Source organism: Cygnus olor, chromosome 6, assembly GCF_009769625.2.
Source record: "Cygnus olor isolate bCygOlo1 chromosome 6, bCygOlo1.pri.v2, whole genome shotgun sequence".
In the NCBI taxonomy this organism is placed as follows: domain Eukaryota; kingdom Metazoa; phylum Chordata; class Aves; order Anseriformes; family Anatidae; genus Cygnus; species Cygnus olor.
This window is the reverse complement of record NC_049174.1, coordinates 2,043,100-2,058,570: the sequence shown is the minus strand read 5'-3', so window position 1 is coordinate 2,058,570 and position 15,471 is coordinate 2,043,100. Positions and strand designations below refer to the sequence as shown.

The following is a 15,471-nucleotide window of genomic DNA, read 5'->3' as shown; positions in this document are numbered from 1 at the left end:
ATTGAAAACAAACCAGGGCATTTTGAAGAAAATGAGGGGGGAAAATGTAGATTTCCCCTCCTCCCAGCCCCCCCCCCCCGCCCCCAATAAACACTAAGAAATGAAAAAAATATCGGAGAAGATTTGAAATTAGATTCTGTCATCGGGACATGAAAGTGATGGGGGGGAGAGGAGTAATTGGGAAAGTTCAGTAAAGATTTAACCCCTCATACCGAAAGATTGGTGTAGCATAATGCACAAAGCTGCTGCGGTCTTAGGCCAATAAGTGTTTGATCAGCCTACCTCTTTCTCTTCATTCATCTGTTACATTGTCTGCATTATAATGAATATTCATAAGTTATCTTATCTGGAAGTTATCTTATCTGGAAAAGTTTGTTCTGTTTTTTGTTTGTTTTTGCAGTGTAACTTGAGTTTTATGGTTATATGGGATTTGTTTGTTCTGAGTCTTACAGATACCAACTCTTAGGTTCTAAACTAATACTATTGATCCTTTGTATTTTTAGTATTTTAAACAGCCTTTGTATTCTAGGGATATGTCACCAACCAGAAATTCACATAATGACTTTGGGAGGCCATCGGTGTGGATAACTGCAGAGTAAAACTTGGACTGTGGTAGGACTGTGGGTAGGATTAGGTTCTGGCTCTGCCAGGCCAAACCTAGGGCAGCGCTGGTGTGAGACATTGGGTTTAACAAAGGGATGAGTTTAGAAAGGATTAGTTCAACTCAGTAACCTGAGAGTCTGTAAGAAAAATGTGTGCCTCCTGAACAAAACAGGGTGTAGGTTTGCTTACAGCCTGAAGCCTGTTATGCAGCAGTTATTTTTGGAGGAAAATGTGGTGGAGATTTTATGCAAATTTCTCAGAAAGAAAAAGGAAATGGCTTAAAACATATTTAAGATGTTCCTACAACAGCACTTTAGTCTTTGTATATATCTTCTATAAATAGTCATTACAAAATAAGCTGGTTTTCTTGAGAACAGGATTTGATATGAAGGGTTTCTGTATGTTCTATGTTGCAATCCAAAATGTCCGCTAAACCCTGGCACTGTTCTGTAAAGGTTTTAATTTACGCAGGTATTACACGTATTTTTGGACTCTGCCAGTTGCTAGCACTTTGTCAACGGACCAAGTATGTTGTGATGAGGGGCTGCTTCTCCAACAGGGGCCATGTTTGCTACCCAAACACGCAGGTGCTCATTGTATTTCATCAGGAAGCCTGACAGGACTTCAGGGGTACTATCTCCTTCTCGAAGAGGTTCCTGGGTGCAGAAGCCAAGGACTGCTCCGTGGGCACAGCTCTCCTGCGGGACAGACAGACCCGCCTGCCCCACGCCGCCAACCGCTGAGGGAAGGCCCGGCCCGGCCCGGGCGGCGGCCACGCTCCTCTCAGGCCGCCGGGGCACGAGGCTCCGGGCCGGGGACTCGCCCGGCGCCGCGGCCGCCTGGCGAGCTGCCGTCAGCGTGGGGCAGCACGGCCGGCACTGCCCGAGCCCGGGGCTCCCTCAAGCTCCGGTTCCGGCCCCGGCCCTCGGCCCCTCGGTTCTCTCAGGCCGCGCCGCCACCCGCTTGAGTGATGAGCGCAAGGCGCTGCGGGGAGGGGAACGGAGCGACGGGGAGGGGGGAGTGCTACGCCATTTTCGTAGCCGGCGGTGGAGCAGAGGAGGGGGGAGAGAGGCGGCGGGGGGAAGGGGACGAAATGGCCGCGCATTGGGTGAAGCGCCCTGCGGGTCCGCTCGCGTAGCGCAGCCCGTGCGCTGCGTAGGGGCGAGTGTGGCGGGCGGCCGGTTGGCGTAGCGGCGGTTGGTGAATAGCGTGGCGGCGGCGGCAGGAGCTGCAGGAGGAGGAGGAGGAGGCGCCGTGGCGGTTTGGTACCGAGCGGAGAGGGAGATGCACACGGCACTCGAGTGAGGTAGCTATAAAACCCCATTTGTTTACATTCCCTCCCCCACAAGCGGCCGGCGCGGCGGTGAGGGTGGCGGCCGGCCCCGGGCCGCCGGCGGTGGGGGGGCGGCCGGGCGGCAGCCGGTGCCGGGAGCAGCGGGGTCAGCTCCGCCGCCGGCATGCGGGGGGCTCGGCGGCGCGGCCGGCCCGTGACGTGGCGCCGGGACCCGCCGGGCGGCCGGGGAGAGCCGCGCCCGGAGCCCCCACGCTGAGGCGGTGGGGCCCCGCTGCAGCCCCCGCGGCGGGTCGGGACGGCTCCGTCAGGGGAGCTCGGCCGGGCCCCGCGGGGCATGGAGCGCCCCGTGCCTGCCCGCCACGTGGAGGCCGAGGGGAGGCGTGAGGTGCTGCCCCTGTACCTGCCCCGCGGACAGGGCACGGCGCACAAAGGGGTGCCCAAGGTGTGGGCTCCCCGCGGGGACCGCCGGACCCCCGGGATGGTGAGCGGGCCGCGCTGGTAGCGCCTCCTTAGCCCCAGAGTGCCTAGTAGCGCTAGCGACGGCAGGAATGGCTCTGGCGCCATGTAATCCGCGTGTAACCCTAAACAATCGAAGGTAAGAGCTAGGTGGGTGAGGAGGTGCTGCTGCTGGCTGTAGTGTAGCCTACACGGCCATCGCCAGGGAGAGGAGGAACCGATTCGGTCTTCTCACTTCCTAATGCTTAGACTGCCTTCTTCGGAAATATGTGCTTAATGTTAAAGCTCTGGAATAAAACCATTCTTTAAAATTTTCGGGTATCTTTGTCTTTTTTGCCTTCTGTAGAGATTTCCTTATCTGCTGGTTCTTGCCTCTGATGTATAAACAGTTGGAGTTAGAAATATAAACACTTTTATATAAATATAAGCACTTTATGAGTTGAAATCGTTCTGGTTTCTGGCACTGAACATTGTATGTTTCTAAGTAACAATTTTTTTTCTTATTTTTTTTTTCTGTTAAGAGAGAATGTCATACCTAATAATGGGGGAGCCTGTGATAGGTGAAGCCTGATACAGCACTGAGAAATGCGCAGTGGAAGGCCTGGTTAGTTTTCAAAATTGTGGAAGCGATTGTCTAATTAACAGAAGTAATTCCGGGGGAATGTTCCAACGGGTATGTTCTAGTATGTGTTCAGATAGTAGTAACTGATATGATGACATTAAAAGAGAAAATACAAAAAATGGGTACTAATACAACAAATATTTTAAAAGAGAACACTAAGATTTTGAACACACTTGGATTTACTTAAGAATGGGCTTTCAATTAAATGCGTAGTGGAGTCAGTAATCCGTGTGGATTGGTGAGACATACTGCTCTAATTTCAAAGCAAGAGTTAAGCTTATTAATGCTTACTTCTTAGGCTTATACTCTGGTATATATAAGAAAATTATTCGAAAAAGTTCTGTGGTTCCCAGGAACTTAAGAAACTATTATGACCAGAAGCTTTCCTAACTAGGTTTTTGTTCTAAAGTAAATGTTTAAATTGGTGTTGTCCTGCAGCACTTTTTAAACTTCCGACACTTTTATACTTTGGAGAAAAAAGGTATGGAGCCATGCAGTCTATTTAGAAAAGAGAATAGATTCTGTATATAGGCCATGAATAAACTGTATACATCAGTGAGCAGAGATCAGTGGTGGCAGTTCTGTATGGAAATGTACCTTAGTGTCCACAGAAGATGGATGTGGAAAGATTGTACGCAAATGCCTATCTGAAATATGCAACATGAAAGGAGATTCTGCCTACCTAAAAACTTTATTCTTTCAAACAAACCAAATTGTTTTGGATATACTTTGCTTTCATGTAGATCTTTCTGTGCTTTCCAGGCTGGCTGAAAAACCAGGTACTTAGTTTGGAGTATGTATTCACACGGAATCAGAAAACGTGCAGAGAAGACAATTGTAGTATAAAAAAGCGGTGCAAATAAATTCACAAGATGAGCTGTTGTATGTTTGTTTCTCCTATTACATAAAAAAAAAAATCTAGTAAAGCAACATGGCAAATGGGGAATGTTCCAGAAAATTTATTCTATGCAAAAAAGCATGGATCCTTATGATTACCTTTGTTTACTCCAGTGCCTGGTCATGCTGTGATCTGAAACTAAGATTTATGTGACACTGTAACGATATGTATCTTCTAACATAATATCATGGAAAGTCAGCAGGAGGATATTAATTGTGTATGGTACTTAAGCCCTACATATTAATAAACTGTTCCTTTTGAATCTTTAGTAGGACACCTTGGTAAGATACAAGCTTTGTGTAGTTTGATTTGGACAAAAGATTTACGTACATGTGTGGCAAAATGGGTACATATAACCTGGCATAGATTTTCTTTGAGGTCTTCACTAAGACGAGCAACTCTAATTTAGATACTTACATTCATAACACATTATCTGCAGTGCAGTAGCTGGTCCAAGTAGGAAGAAAATTTGTAAGTATTTTGATTGTGTTTGCTTTCACCATCCAGTGTTAATGTCATTTAATCACAATGTTGCCAGCTGTAATGAGTTTGTTGTTGTCTTTGTCACAGTTTTTACAGAAATGGAAGTTAATTTGAATATATAAGGGGCACTTCATAAAATCGGTCTAGTTTTGGAAACAGGATTTTTTTCATCAGATGGGATTACTAAAACAGCAGAATTACACAAACCATTTGAAAGTGAAGCTCCATGGAAGTTTTCTTATAAGCTGAGATTTGTTCCTTAACTGTGGTGAAACTTAAAGATCATGGCATCTTTACAGACTACAGTATAGATAAGGGGATGAGTGGACGTAACTGTGTGTGTGAGCAATGAAAATAATAGCAGAACAAAGAAACTTAATTTCATTTTCTTCACAGTTTAGCTATTGATTGTCAGAACACTTGTTATTTTAAAACATGTTTCAGAACTGTTGAATGTACCCTGACGTTTTCCTTAACGCACCTAAAAATGTCCTTAAAAGTTTCAAAGAGGGAAAGCCAAATTGCAGTTTTGTCTTTGTCTACATGGATGCTTTTCATAGAATTGAGTTTTACGTGCAGTCTAGAGAGTACTAAGAATTCATGCCTTTTGGGAAGCAATTTCAGTTCTAATTTAAAGAAAATCAGTATAACTTCCTGCTTTTCTGTAAAAGTCAAACTTAATTTAAAGGGCAAACATTTTAAATATAATTTTATTATATAAAAAGTATCCATAGCTGGGGGTGGGCTTCTGAGGTTATCTTAAATAAAGACTAGTTAGCAATTTTAGCTTGCTGATAAGGGCTTGCTGATGTGGAAAGAATTTAGGTCTTTTTTAGGTCATTTTTAAATTGCAGTTGAGATATTATTTAAAGTATACCTAGTAATGTGTGATGAGGAAATATGTGACAATTAGGTGAAGCTAATAATAATAATAAACAAAAATTAATGTTCAAAAACTGATCAAAATGATGGAAGCAATGCCCTGCCTGCATTGGAATCTCTTAAGGGAAAGAAAGATATGCGCTCGTTAGTTTAGCTGTTCAGAATGTTCTATATGCTACTCTTTCAGTATCACTTTTCCATTTCTTGGTGTAATAGCAGTCTGAGGAGTAAAGAAGAAAGGGGGCAAAAAAGATAATTGTTTTAAGTCACTTGTATTTTGTTACTTCTTGTGATAATCCACACATTGTACAGGTTTTAATGCCCCGGAGCTGGAAGCCAGCATGAAAGACTGGGAAGATGATCGTTTCCTGATGTTTGTCTGAAAAGCTTATGAGAAGAAGGGATGTTGAAATTATGTGTAGGGTGTTGTACCCATGCTGGGGAACACACTTCATTACATCAGAAATGTTTTCATCTTCTAGGTATCACATTGTGCTGCCTCATCTTTCCATTTTCTGACTTGTCTCTTGCTGCAGAGGAGGAATGACTCAGCTGCTGCCGTTTTTCTATCTCAGCTGCTGCTGGCCTATCAGCTTCATTCTTATCTGGCTATCACATTTTCTATAGCTTGATGCTTTCCAAAGCAGTAGGATGAGAGTGAAGAGAATCGTCTGGTTTTGTTAAGGCAAAATTAGACTGCTGCAAAAACTGATGAACCTGTTACAGAACTTGCACTGCATTGTCTTTTAGAGATCATGAATGTAGGTATATATGTCTGTCAGTATCACTCTGTGAGAACAAAATGATCAGAGTAAGAAGTATTCCTAAATAGATCTTGTACATCACCTGGCTAGGTTCAATTTTCTTTAGACCAATTTGCTCTCTTTTTTTTTTTTTTGGCCAAAATTTGTGGCAGTTTTGAAAATTACTAAAATGAATCTCCAGTTTGGTTTGTTGTTGTTTTTTGAAGAACATTCCTAAGATAAACTTTATTTTCACTTTAAAGGAATGTGTCTGTTCTGCCCCCATCCCATTTTTTGTGTGTTGGCAGTCCCATCTTCTCAGTAATATCAAGTACGCATAATATGTGGGCTGTTAACCAGAGGTGAGTGGGAAGGATATAAAGTTCTGAACTGTGAAGAGGTGCTGAAAATTATAACCCTTATCCATTTGATTCAATGCTTGAGTGACAAAGACTTAATTTGTCATTGGTATTAGGTAGCTAAATCAGGGCAGAATTGTGGTAGTCTGCGTAATAATGGGAGTTAGTGAATAAACTATGGTCATGTCTGAAACTCATAAATCAAATGAAGTCCTGTAAAAGCATTCATGTGGCTAGACTTTTTGTAAGATAAAATGCCTGCATAAGATACAAACTCCTCAGAGTAAGCATATACAAAGGAAGTTCTATGAAAGATTGCAGGATTTGCATAAAATTACAAATATAGTGCTCAACAGAGACCTTGTGCATCAAATTTGGTTTCAGTGTTTCTGCCTGTAGGTTACTTTAGAGTTCCCAATCACAGCTCCTATTAAAAGACCGCTGTAATAAAACATGTTCCAGATAGGTGCTGTCATATAGCATTACATGTGAAGACACGTCTCAAGATTAGTTGACCTGTACCACATTCATAAACTGATCCTTGTGCATTTGTTACAGCTGCATTTTATCACCATAGTATGATGATGATTAATGGAAAAAATAATGCTTTGAATTCTGAAGGGTAACTGAAAATGATGATTGATCTACAGCTGATGATTGAATCTCTATAAATAGTTCCTCTTCTGACCAATCTGTTGATAACAGCATGCAGTCATACCTATGTTGGAGTATCAAAGCAAAACAAAAGAAAAATATGCATAGTCTTCTATAAAGTAGTCTCTAATGGATGTCACTCAATGTGATTCTTGATGTGGATTTTTTGGGGGAGTAATAGTTACATCTTTGTTAATACTGACTTGCAGTGTAAATGGTACTTAGTAGCACCAGATCCGAGGATGTGATTCTGAATTTGTTCACAGTAGTAACCATAGGTCATTAATCCAACAGAAAGTTAGATTTATCTCACATAGCAAAATAACACAACCCAATGTTTCCTATAAGGGGTAACAGCAAGCAGGTATGGATCGTTATTAATTCTTACTGTGCCACTATAGGCACTTCTTCATTCATCCCACATACAGAGCAGTACAGAAGAGCTTATTTACTGTTAAGTGGAATATTGTACTCTGTTTTAATGGATAGTTATATTACTTCTCAAGGCACTGTCTCATTTCTATAATCCATTCTTGTAAAGAAAGACCTCTTTTCATGAGGCTCCTCTACTTTGATAAGTGCTCTCAGTCCATGAATTGCAAGCCGTATCATTTTGTCCATGCTTACTGGCTACTTCTGCTTGCAGATCTCAGAAGCACTTTACTGGTGACCTGAATGTCTGTCTATAGAAAACAGTATCTGGGCCTAAAATTGAATTTCCAAATTGTACTAGCTTACATTAAAACTTAAGAAATCTGGTACTTGAGTGTGCTCCAAATAATGTAGTAGCCTTGAATTGCTACATTTTCAAGCTAAAAATAATAAAATAATCCCCATTTATGTAATACCTGTTATGATGCATAAACATCATAAACTTCCAGTCATTCTTGTTCTGGACTGTGTATGAGGCAATGGGCTGACAGAGGTGTTGTACTGTATTGACAGTGCTAGAGTTGTTCAGTTGTTCTCAACACCCTTGTAGCATGTATTTCCATTAACTTCAGTATGATGCAGTAGCTGTATCAGGAACTAAGTATAAAATTTAACGTTTTAGTCTAAAGTGCCCATAGCTAACTTCTTATATTCTAGAGTACTGTTCTATCTGCATGTTACCAAAGAAAAATGGCCTAAATTACCTCGTGTGCAATTTCTCTCTTTTACACAATTATTTTCTTTGTACTACAAGTAAGAGATTGAGTGAAGTATGTAGGGTAAGTTTATGTATCTGCATCATGCAGAGTCCTAGCAGAAGTTTGTTCTTAGTGTATTAGGGCAAAAAAATCTCATTCTGGCTTTTGCTAATTAGGTATGGCCAGTAGTAGGGAGAAGCATGTGAGAGCTTTATGCTAACTCCTGAAAGATTGGATTAGTATGAGATGTTTTACTAAGAATGCAACAACTGCAAATTACTGTTACTTCTAGTTTGTATCAGACTTTGTGGTTCAAATTAGCTGCAGTAAACAGGCTAGGCAATGTAAAAATACTTTTACCCTCTTTGAACAGCATAGTTTGTCTCCTTCTCCATAGAAACTGCTAGTTTGTCAGTGCTAGCTGGCTACAATAGTGTAATGAAGGAGTGTATCATGGTATTTTTTAGCATTTGATGCATTGAGAATGCATCTTATAGTTTGAGTGATAGAATTTAAGGCAAGACTCCCTTAAAAAGTGTATGGATTTAATAGTTAAATGTTTTTGTTGTTGCTAATTGAACTATGGACAAATCAAAACTGTGTTTTGGAATAAGACAACGTAGCACAGTTGAATTATTAAAACAGTAGTAAAATTGAAAAATACGGATTGCCACTTTGGGGGAAGTTTTGAAAGTTTATACAAATTCATTTACTGGAATTGACTCTTATTGCTGATTGCTAACTATAGATTCAGAACATGAGCGTGAAAGAGGCGAAGGATTAATTACATTTTATAAACTAGATATTCTCAGTGGGAAACAGTGATAGGAGCACATCGTTCTTAAAATGAACGTGTTTTAACTATGAAAAGTGTTTTTTTGTTTGGTTGTTTTTTGTTGTTGTTTTTTTTCCAAATCTTTGGCTGTATCTTAGCGAATATGTCATGTAGTGGTTCCAAGCAGTGACTGAGTAATAGTGAAATACTGAAATGATACCTCAGTTGCTTTGCTGCTTTCTGGTCTATGCATGTAATTTTTTTTGTTTCTACTTTTCTTGACAATAAGCAAAGCATGATTCTTAACTTTTCTACCTGACAGTTCTATTACCAGTAACATACTTTTATAATGTAAATGTAACATTTAAAAAGTTAAAGCTGGATACTAGCAAATACAGGTAGTTTAATCAGAAATTTATAAACAGTGTATTTAGCTTATCAGACAGGATAATATGGGGGGGAGAGAAGTATTTCAACCTTTATTATTCAGGACATCAGGCTATGAGGTTTTCCCATTTACTGGAGATTTTTCTGATCTGTAACTGTCCTATAGCTGTAGCTAGATTTGGATGCCAAATGCAGGTTTCAATGCCAAACAGCCTATGTATCAAAGTATTTCAGTTTCATAACCTGGCAGTGAGGTGGCCTGCTGGGAGATGACATGTTATTCTTGTGACTAAATACCATAAAAACTTAAGTGACTGTAATGAGTATCAGAGGATTCACAAGAAACTGTTGTGCCTCTAGAAATAGGAAAAGTAAAGCCTCAGGCTCGTTAACAGATCCCACAGATGTTAGGTGTCTTAGCTGTGGTAACTATGGAATAAAAAGTTTGTCTGTTCACAGAGTTATACTCTGTTTATTTGTTTAATATTTTAACTGAGCTACTTTAGATGTTGAAAGTAAAAATATATTTGGAAAGGTAGATGTACTGCAGCTGTCCTGACTCTTAGCAAGCTCTTCAGTAAATTTTAATTTGCTGATGTGTATCACTTCAATAGGTTTCAGTTGGTTTACCCTGGTGGTTTAAGCTGTCTCCTTCTTTGAGTCTGTTTTGTAGTCTGTTAATTAGTTAAATATGTAATTTGAAGTACAGTAGTTTTAATTGGCTTAATTTTGTGGAAAAGATGTTCAACCATGATCCCATATTGTGTTTACTTTGGATAGCTTTAATATGATCAAAGTGAATTACTTTGTAATATGATTATGATGTGCTCAGCAGACTATGGAAGAGGGTGATGATGTACTGTCAATTACAGTAGCAAAAGGAAAGGGAAGGAGGGAGGAAATTTTTACCAGAAACTGCTGACTCCACTATCCATGGAATACTAAAGCATGCTCTAGAAACTTACGCTTGCATTCTGCAAACCTTAAATATTTCTGAAGTTGAACCTGTGGAATAAAGGTCACAACCTACTAACGACCCTTTGAATTTAGAAGTAGAGTCCAGTTTACATTTGATTTCCACTAATAGTGGAAAAGAGCATAAAACATCTTTCTCAGAGAAATTAGATAACCCACAATTTCAGTGATATAGCCTAACCATTTCTGTAAGTTGAAAAGTGGAAAAAAGATTTTATTATTTTATTTATGCCACCTTTTGTGTAATATGACTCTTGATAGTTTGGAAGGTATTTTTCTTCCAAAATCCTGGATTTGTTTTGAGATACATTTACTGATCACTTGTGTTAAATGTTAAGAGACAGCAGGTAGTTCTTGTTTTTTTGTTTGGTTTGGTTGTGGTTTTTTTTTTTAAACTGTTGACAGTCAAAATGTGATACTGGAAAAATCACAAGAAGTTGGTTCACTTTTTATGCATTCTTATTAACTAAAATTGTCAAGTGTCAGGTGATTGGGAAGATGCGTCAGAGTAGTGGAGTTGTGATAAAATGTGTTGCTTTACAGGAGTGGATTATAGAAATTACATAGAGCCTTGAGAAGTAATAGATCTCATGTAAACTGAAGAAAGCCCCCAATAGTGGGGGGAAAAATAACACAAAGAAACAACGGAAATGAAAGACTTCAGTGATTCAAGGAGTGACACAGGAAACAGTAATGTCCTAATGATCCCACTGAGAAGAGTGGTGATTTCAAATCAGCGGTTAGTCCAGAAAAATCCTTATGATTAAAATTACAGTAGAGAATACACGGTGTGATGCTCAAGGAAGTGATAAGGGAGCCTCCTTTTTCAGGAGAGGTACTAGAAGAAGAAAGCCTAGAATTACAGTTACTGTAAAAGCCAGCAACTGATATTAGATCAAGTGCAATCCTGCACAACATAGCCTAGGCTAGATGTATCTAATTATAAAGTAGGTTTTCTAAAACAGATAGTGTCGTCTTTCTTTCTTTTCACAGTTTCTCTCCTTGCTTGTCTGTGTTGCTGTCAGAATATACATGCACTTGCAAGGTGATGGACACAGGGAAGGACATATAGATAGTATTTTTAAGACTTAAGTTCTTGCTTTCAGTTTTTGTAAGTTGTTAGGCTAAGAAGACAATTCTGCTTGCACTTTAGATTAAGGCCGTAAGGATTCTGCTTCCTTTCCCCTTTTTTATATCTAATCCTGCAGTAAGAGTAATAGTGTTATTAAATACAATTTTATTCAGTCATTTCAAAGTTGTCGCTTTGAAGCTGTTCTGATACCTTGTTAAGGAAAGTTAGTGGTTCATCCTGAGTGATTTGTTGTTGCCTAAGTCATCACACAGTCCTATAAGCCATGTAGATCTTTAACAATAATCTTGCTTAAAGTAAATGACAGTTAGGTAATGTCATAACTTCTGTAGAAGTTTACTTGGAATGGGATGGGAATGGCACGCTTTGATTGAGCTGGCCACATACTAGGCAGATCCTCATGTTGAAATGTGTACGACTATTTTTTGTCACACGTTAGGTTGAATGTTAATTTTGGATATGCTGAGATGTCTTTACAAACATTGTCTCCCACAACTGTTCTTGAGCCAAGTGACTTGAGATGTGTGTGGTCCCAGGAGTCACCCATTTTCTCAAAAATTTCCTTCACACCCAAAGGAAAAAGAATTTGTGTTCTTACCTAAGGAAACGGTGGTTGTTCCTTGGTTTTGTACTGGGAATCAATTTGCTAAGAAGAATTTGAATGTCATGTTGATGTAGGGTCTTACAAAAGTCTGTGATGGTGGCTCATTAATTAAATTTCTTGTTTAGAAGTACAGATTTTTATGAATGGTATATGTTGTCAAGTAAAAAATTTGCAACCTTTCAAGTTCTAGAAATGTTCATTAAGCATCATAATCTGCCAGGCACTGATCTGGCTGAGCACATATGAAAAGAAACATGCCTCAGTCTGAACTTTAAAGGGAGTTTTGAACTTGGTAGCTTTTGTAAATTAATATTTCTAAGGAAAGGGAGAGAAGTCCTCAGCTTAACAGTAGCCATGCTTAACTCCTTTTTGGATCATAGCTGTGACTTACTTTTTAAATTGTAGTAATGTAGGAATTGAACACATATCAAAGATACACCTTTTAACATTAGTGCATGTGTTTTAACATACTACAAGGATGAGATAGGTATAGTGGTTTAAGTTAGAGTAAGAATAAAAATGGTCACTGGTCTTAGCGCTTTATTATAAACATTATTACATTCTGTGTTGAGGGGGGAGTTGGAGAAATTAATTTAAAATGAGTTTCAATATGAAACTTGTCCACTGTTTTTTTCACTGTTATTGGAGTGCATTTTGAGATAGCCAGTTGTGTTTGTGCTATAGCCAAAATACTCTGTTAGGCTACAAATCAACCAACTCTGTGAGGTGGAGTTGCCAGCAAAAGCAAGATTGCTCTTTGTGTGGTCTGCAGTGTTTGTGCAGCTGCACAGCAAACCAGATAGGAAAAGTAATCTGCCTTGAAAATAATCTTTTTTTTTTTTTTTCCTTTTTCTGGGCTGTTTTTTGGCAGAATCTAATTGTACAGCTGCACAGTGAACAGATCAGCAAACAAATGTGCTGGTATACAGAAATGGTTTTAGGGGAATGAATGAATGAAACAGTGGGGGAAGGCAGGACTACTGCATTAGGGGCAACACTATCTTAAAATATTTGTTGAACTTCAGCCATAGCTTGAACAAAAACATTTGCTTATTTTCAGTGGAAAAATAAAATGCTAAAATGCAAACATACCTTGTTAATCTTTTAAAGTATTTCATTCTTGCAAGCACCAGTATCCTAATAGGACCAAACTGAACAACAGAATGTTGACAGAAGATCTAGCCAGTTCCATTATATATTTTGTGCATTAATAGATGTGCAGTGTATATACAAAAGACTAAAAATTAATTCTTGGGTAAGCAGAAATAACACTTAAAAACTTGAACTGTTTTGATGGGTTTTATGTTATTTTGAGCTCTGAAAAGGATCCTGTATTCAGCAATTCATTGCAAGTAGTTGTCCTTCTGAAGAACACTATGAAGTTGTTTTCCCTTCAAAATAAAATAAATGCCCCTTTCTGGACAACTGAACTAGTAGATAGATTGCTACTGTAGTAGTTTAGGATCATTGTCTAGTATGCTTGGGATTTGATATTTCAAATAGTTCACATTTCAGATTTTGAAAAGGTGTTCACAATGTGTTTAGTTATGCATGAATGCTTTCTGTGTCTTATCTGGTATTAACTTGGCAAATATGGCTTAGATCAACTAGGTAATGGTCTGTTCTTAGAGTGAGCCACTCCTACTAGGCTGTAGATTTTCAAATGAATGAGTTTTACTTATATCCGCAAACCTGTTTCGCTGAATTTGAAGAGGGAAGAAAATACAGGAGATGGGTGAGAACGAAAGTTAAGGGATAGATAATTATAACTTCTTACATATGTAAAATGTTTTCCTATTTGTATATTCAGATGCTAACATCAGCAAAAGACTAGTATAGCAAAATGAGACTATTAAGTGCTTTCATGGATTTCTTAAAGTGTCACAGCAATACATTCATTTCTCTTTAAGATTTTATTTATTTTTTTAATAACTGACCCTGAAAATGAGTACTAGATTCATTGCTTAAAAAAAAAAAAGTAGGAAAAAAAAGAGTAGATTATTTGGATTCTTCCATTCCAGCCTTTTTTGAACTGTATATTAGTATTGAGTACTGCAGTTAATGGAGAGGTGGTGGAGAACTGCAGGCATCTCTCCTGCAAGTAAATTGGAGTAAATATCTGCAATATAAGAAAGAATTCTAAGTTTCGGGAAGTATAAGAAAGTGTCTTTATGTAGTCAGTAGCTTTATTTCAAGAAATATTTATCTTGCATCTGAAAATAAATATACTGGTGTTACTCTGAGCAGTTGTTAATAGAAAGAAATGATACAATTGCTTGAATTTCCAGTGCTGAACAAAGCAAACGTCTTAGTTTGGTAAGAACATTGGTTTGTCTTTATTTTTAGCGTGTTTGTCAGTTTCAGTCCTCTGGTTTTAGCTGAAGTGTGTGTTTGGTATTTTTGTTCTGTGTGAAATTTCTGGTCGTTGGTGAAGTCCTGTTAAGGCACTTCAGTTATGGTGGCATTCAAGCTGAGTAACTAAAATCCTGAATGTTTTTCAAATGGAGTTTCCAGAATCTGATCTTCTGCAGTTAGAATGAAAGGGCCAAATGGAGAGAAACTAAAATAAAATATTTGGTAGGGCTGATATCTAGTGTGTTTGTTACAAAAATGTTTTTGATTACTAAAATTGTTGGGAACAGACAAGAGAAAGGAGGGAAAGAGAAAGTTGGACACTTAAACTAGACACTGTTATACACTAACAAAAATGCTGTGGTATGTGGGTTGCAAACACTTAAACACTAGGTTTAAATTTTCAGCTGAGTTTGGATTTTATATGACCACGTTATTGGAATCAAAGGTTGCTGTTAAGTAAAGCCTGGCTATCGAACTAGTCTTCTAGTTTCAGTAAAGCAGTTAATGAGAAGTAAGCAAAAACATTCCCCCAAATCATGTTAATTCCAGGTTTTAAATGACGCCTTGTGAAAAAGTAAAGTGCTATCGGTATGAAGTGGAAGAACAGATCAAATGTTAGGCACTGTGAAGAAGTTTCAGGAATTCAAGGGGAACTTAGTGAAAAGCCTCTAGAAATACCCACTTTGATCAAAGGCGTATTTAATAGAGGAAATGCTACAGGGAATTGCTTAGCATGGAAATAGTGTGAGTTTTCCGTACGGAGAAGAACTTTAGTTGATGTACTGCTCGGGTTCTTTCACCTCAGGCCTTTGATTCACAAACTGTGTATATGGATGCGCAATCACAACTGCATTTAGTCTGAATAGTTTGCTTTTAGTGATGAATGAGGAGGTGAGGGGATGCATTTGGCAGTACTGTTGCATTTACAGGAATGCCAGTTGGTATGGCAGGACTATTTATTTATCTTACCCACTGTAGATGTACACGTTTATCATACCTTTGAAGCCTGACTTGGTGTGGGGTTGTCCTGCTGCCTGAGTGCATCCTGGAAGCCTTCTCTTGCTCTTCTTCACAGTTCAATGCAACATAGTGGGTGCTGTTAGTTCCCAATGGGGCCTGTGGGTTCTGGGCGCTGTCGTTTCTGACCCAAGACCAGCTGGG

At 39.2% G+C, this 15,471-nt stretch overlaps 1 protein-coding gene across 12 annotated transcripts in view; it reads left to right on the top strand.

Moving 5' to 3' along the window:
- The window catches only part of SLC39A10 (solute carrier family 39 member 10), an 89,548-nt gene that overhangs the window by 46,945 nt on the left and 27,132 nt on the right, over nucleotides 1–15,471 (top strand). The window contains exons 1-2 of one of the 12 annotated variants that reach the window (XM_040562698.1): nucleotides 1,372–1,909; nucleotides 2,875–3,026. The exons of 3 other annotated variants lie outside the window; for them this stretch is intronic. In XM_040562698.1, coding sequence (XP_040418632.1) covers nucleotides 3,015–3,026 — 12 coding nt within the window. In that variant the 5' untranslated portion in view covers nucleotides 1,372–1,909; nucleotides 2,875–3,014. Of the gene's footprint in view, nucleotides 1–1,371; nucleotides 1,910–2,135; nucleotides 2,493–2,874; nucleotides 3,027–13,189; nucleotides 13,211–15,471 lie in introns of those variants that run through there. 8 more of the 12 variants (XM_040562707.1, XM_040562702.1, XM_040562704.1 and 5 more) reach the window with 8 other exon arrangements.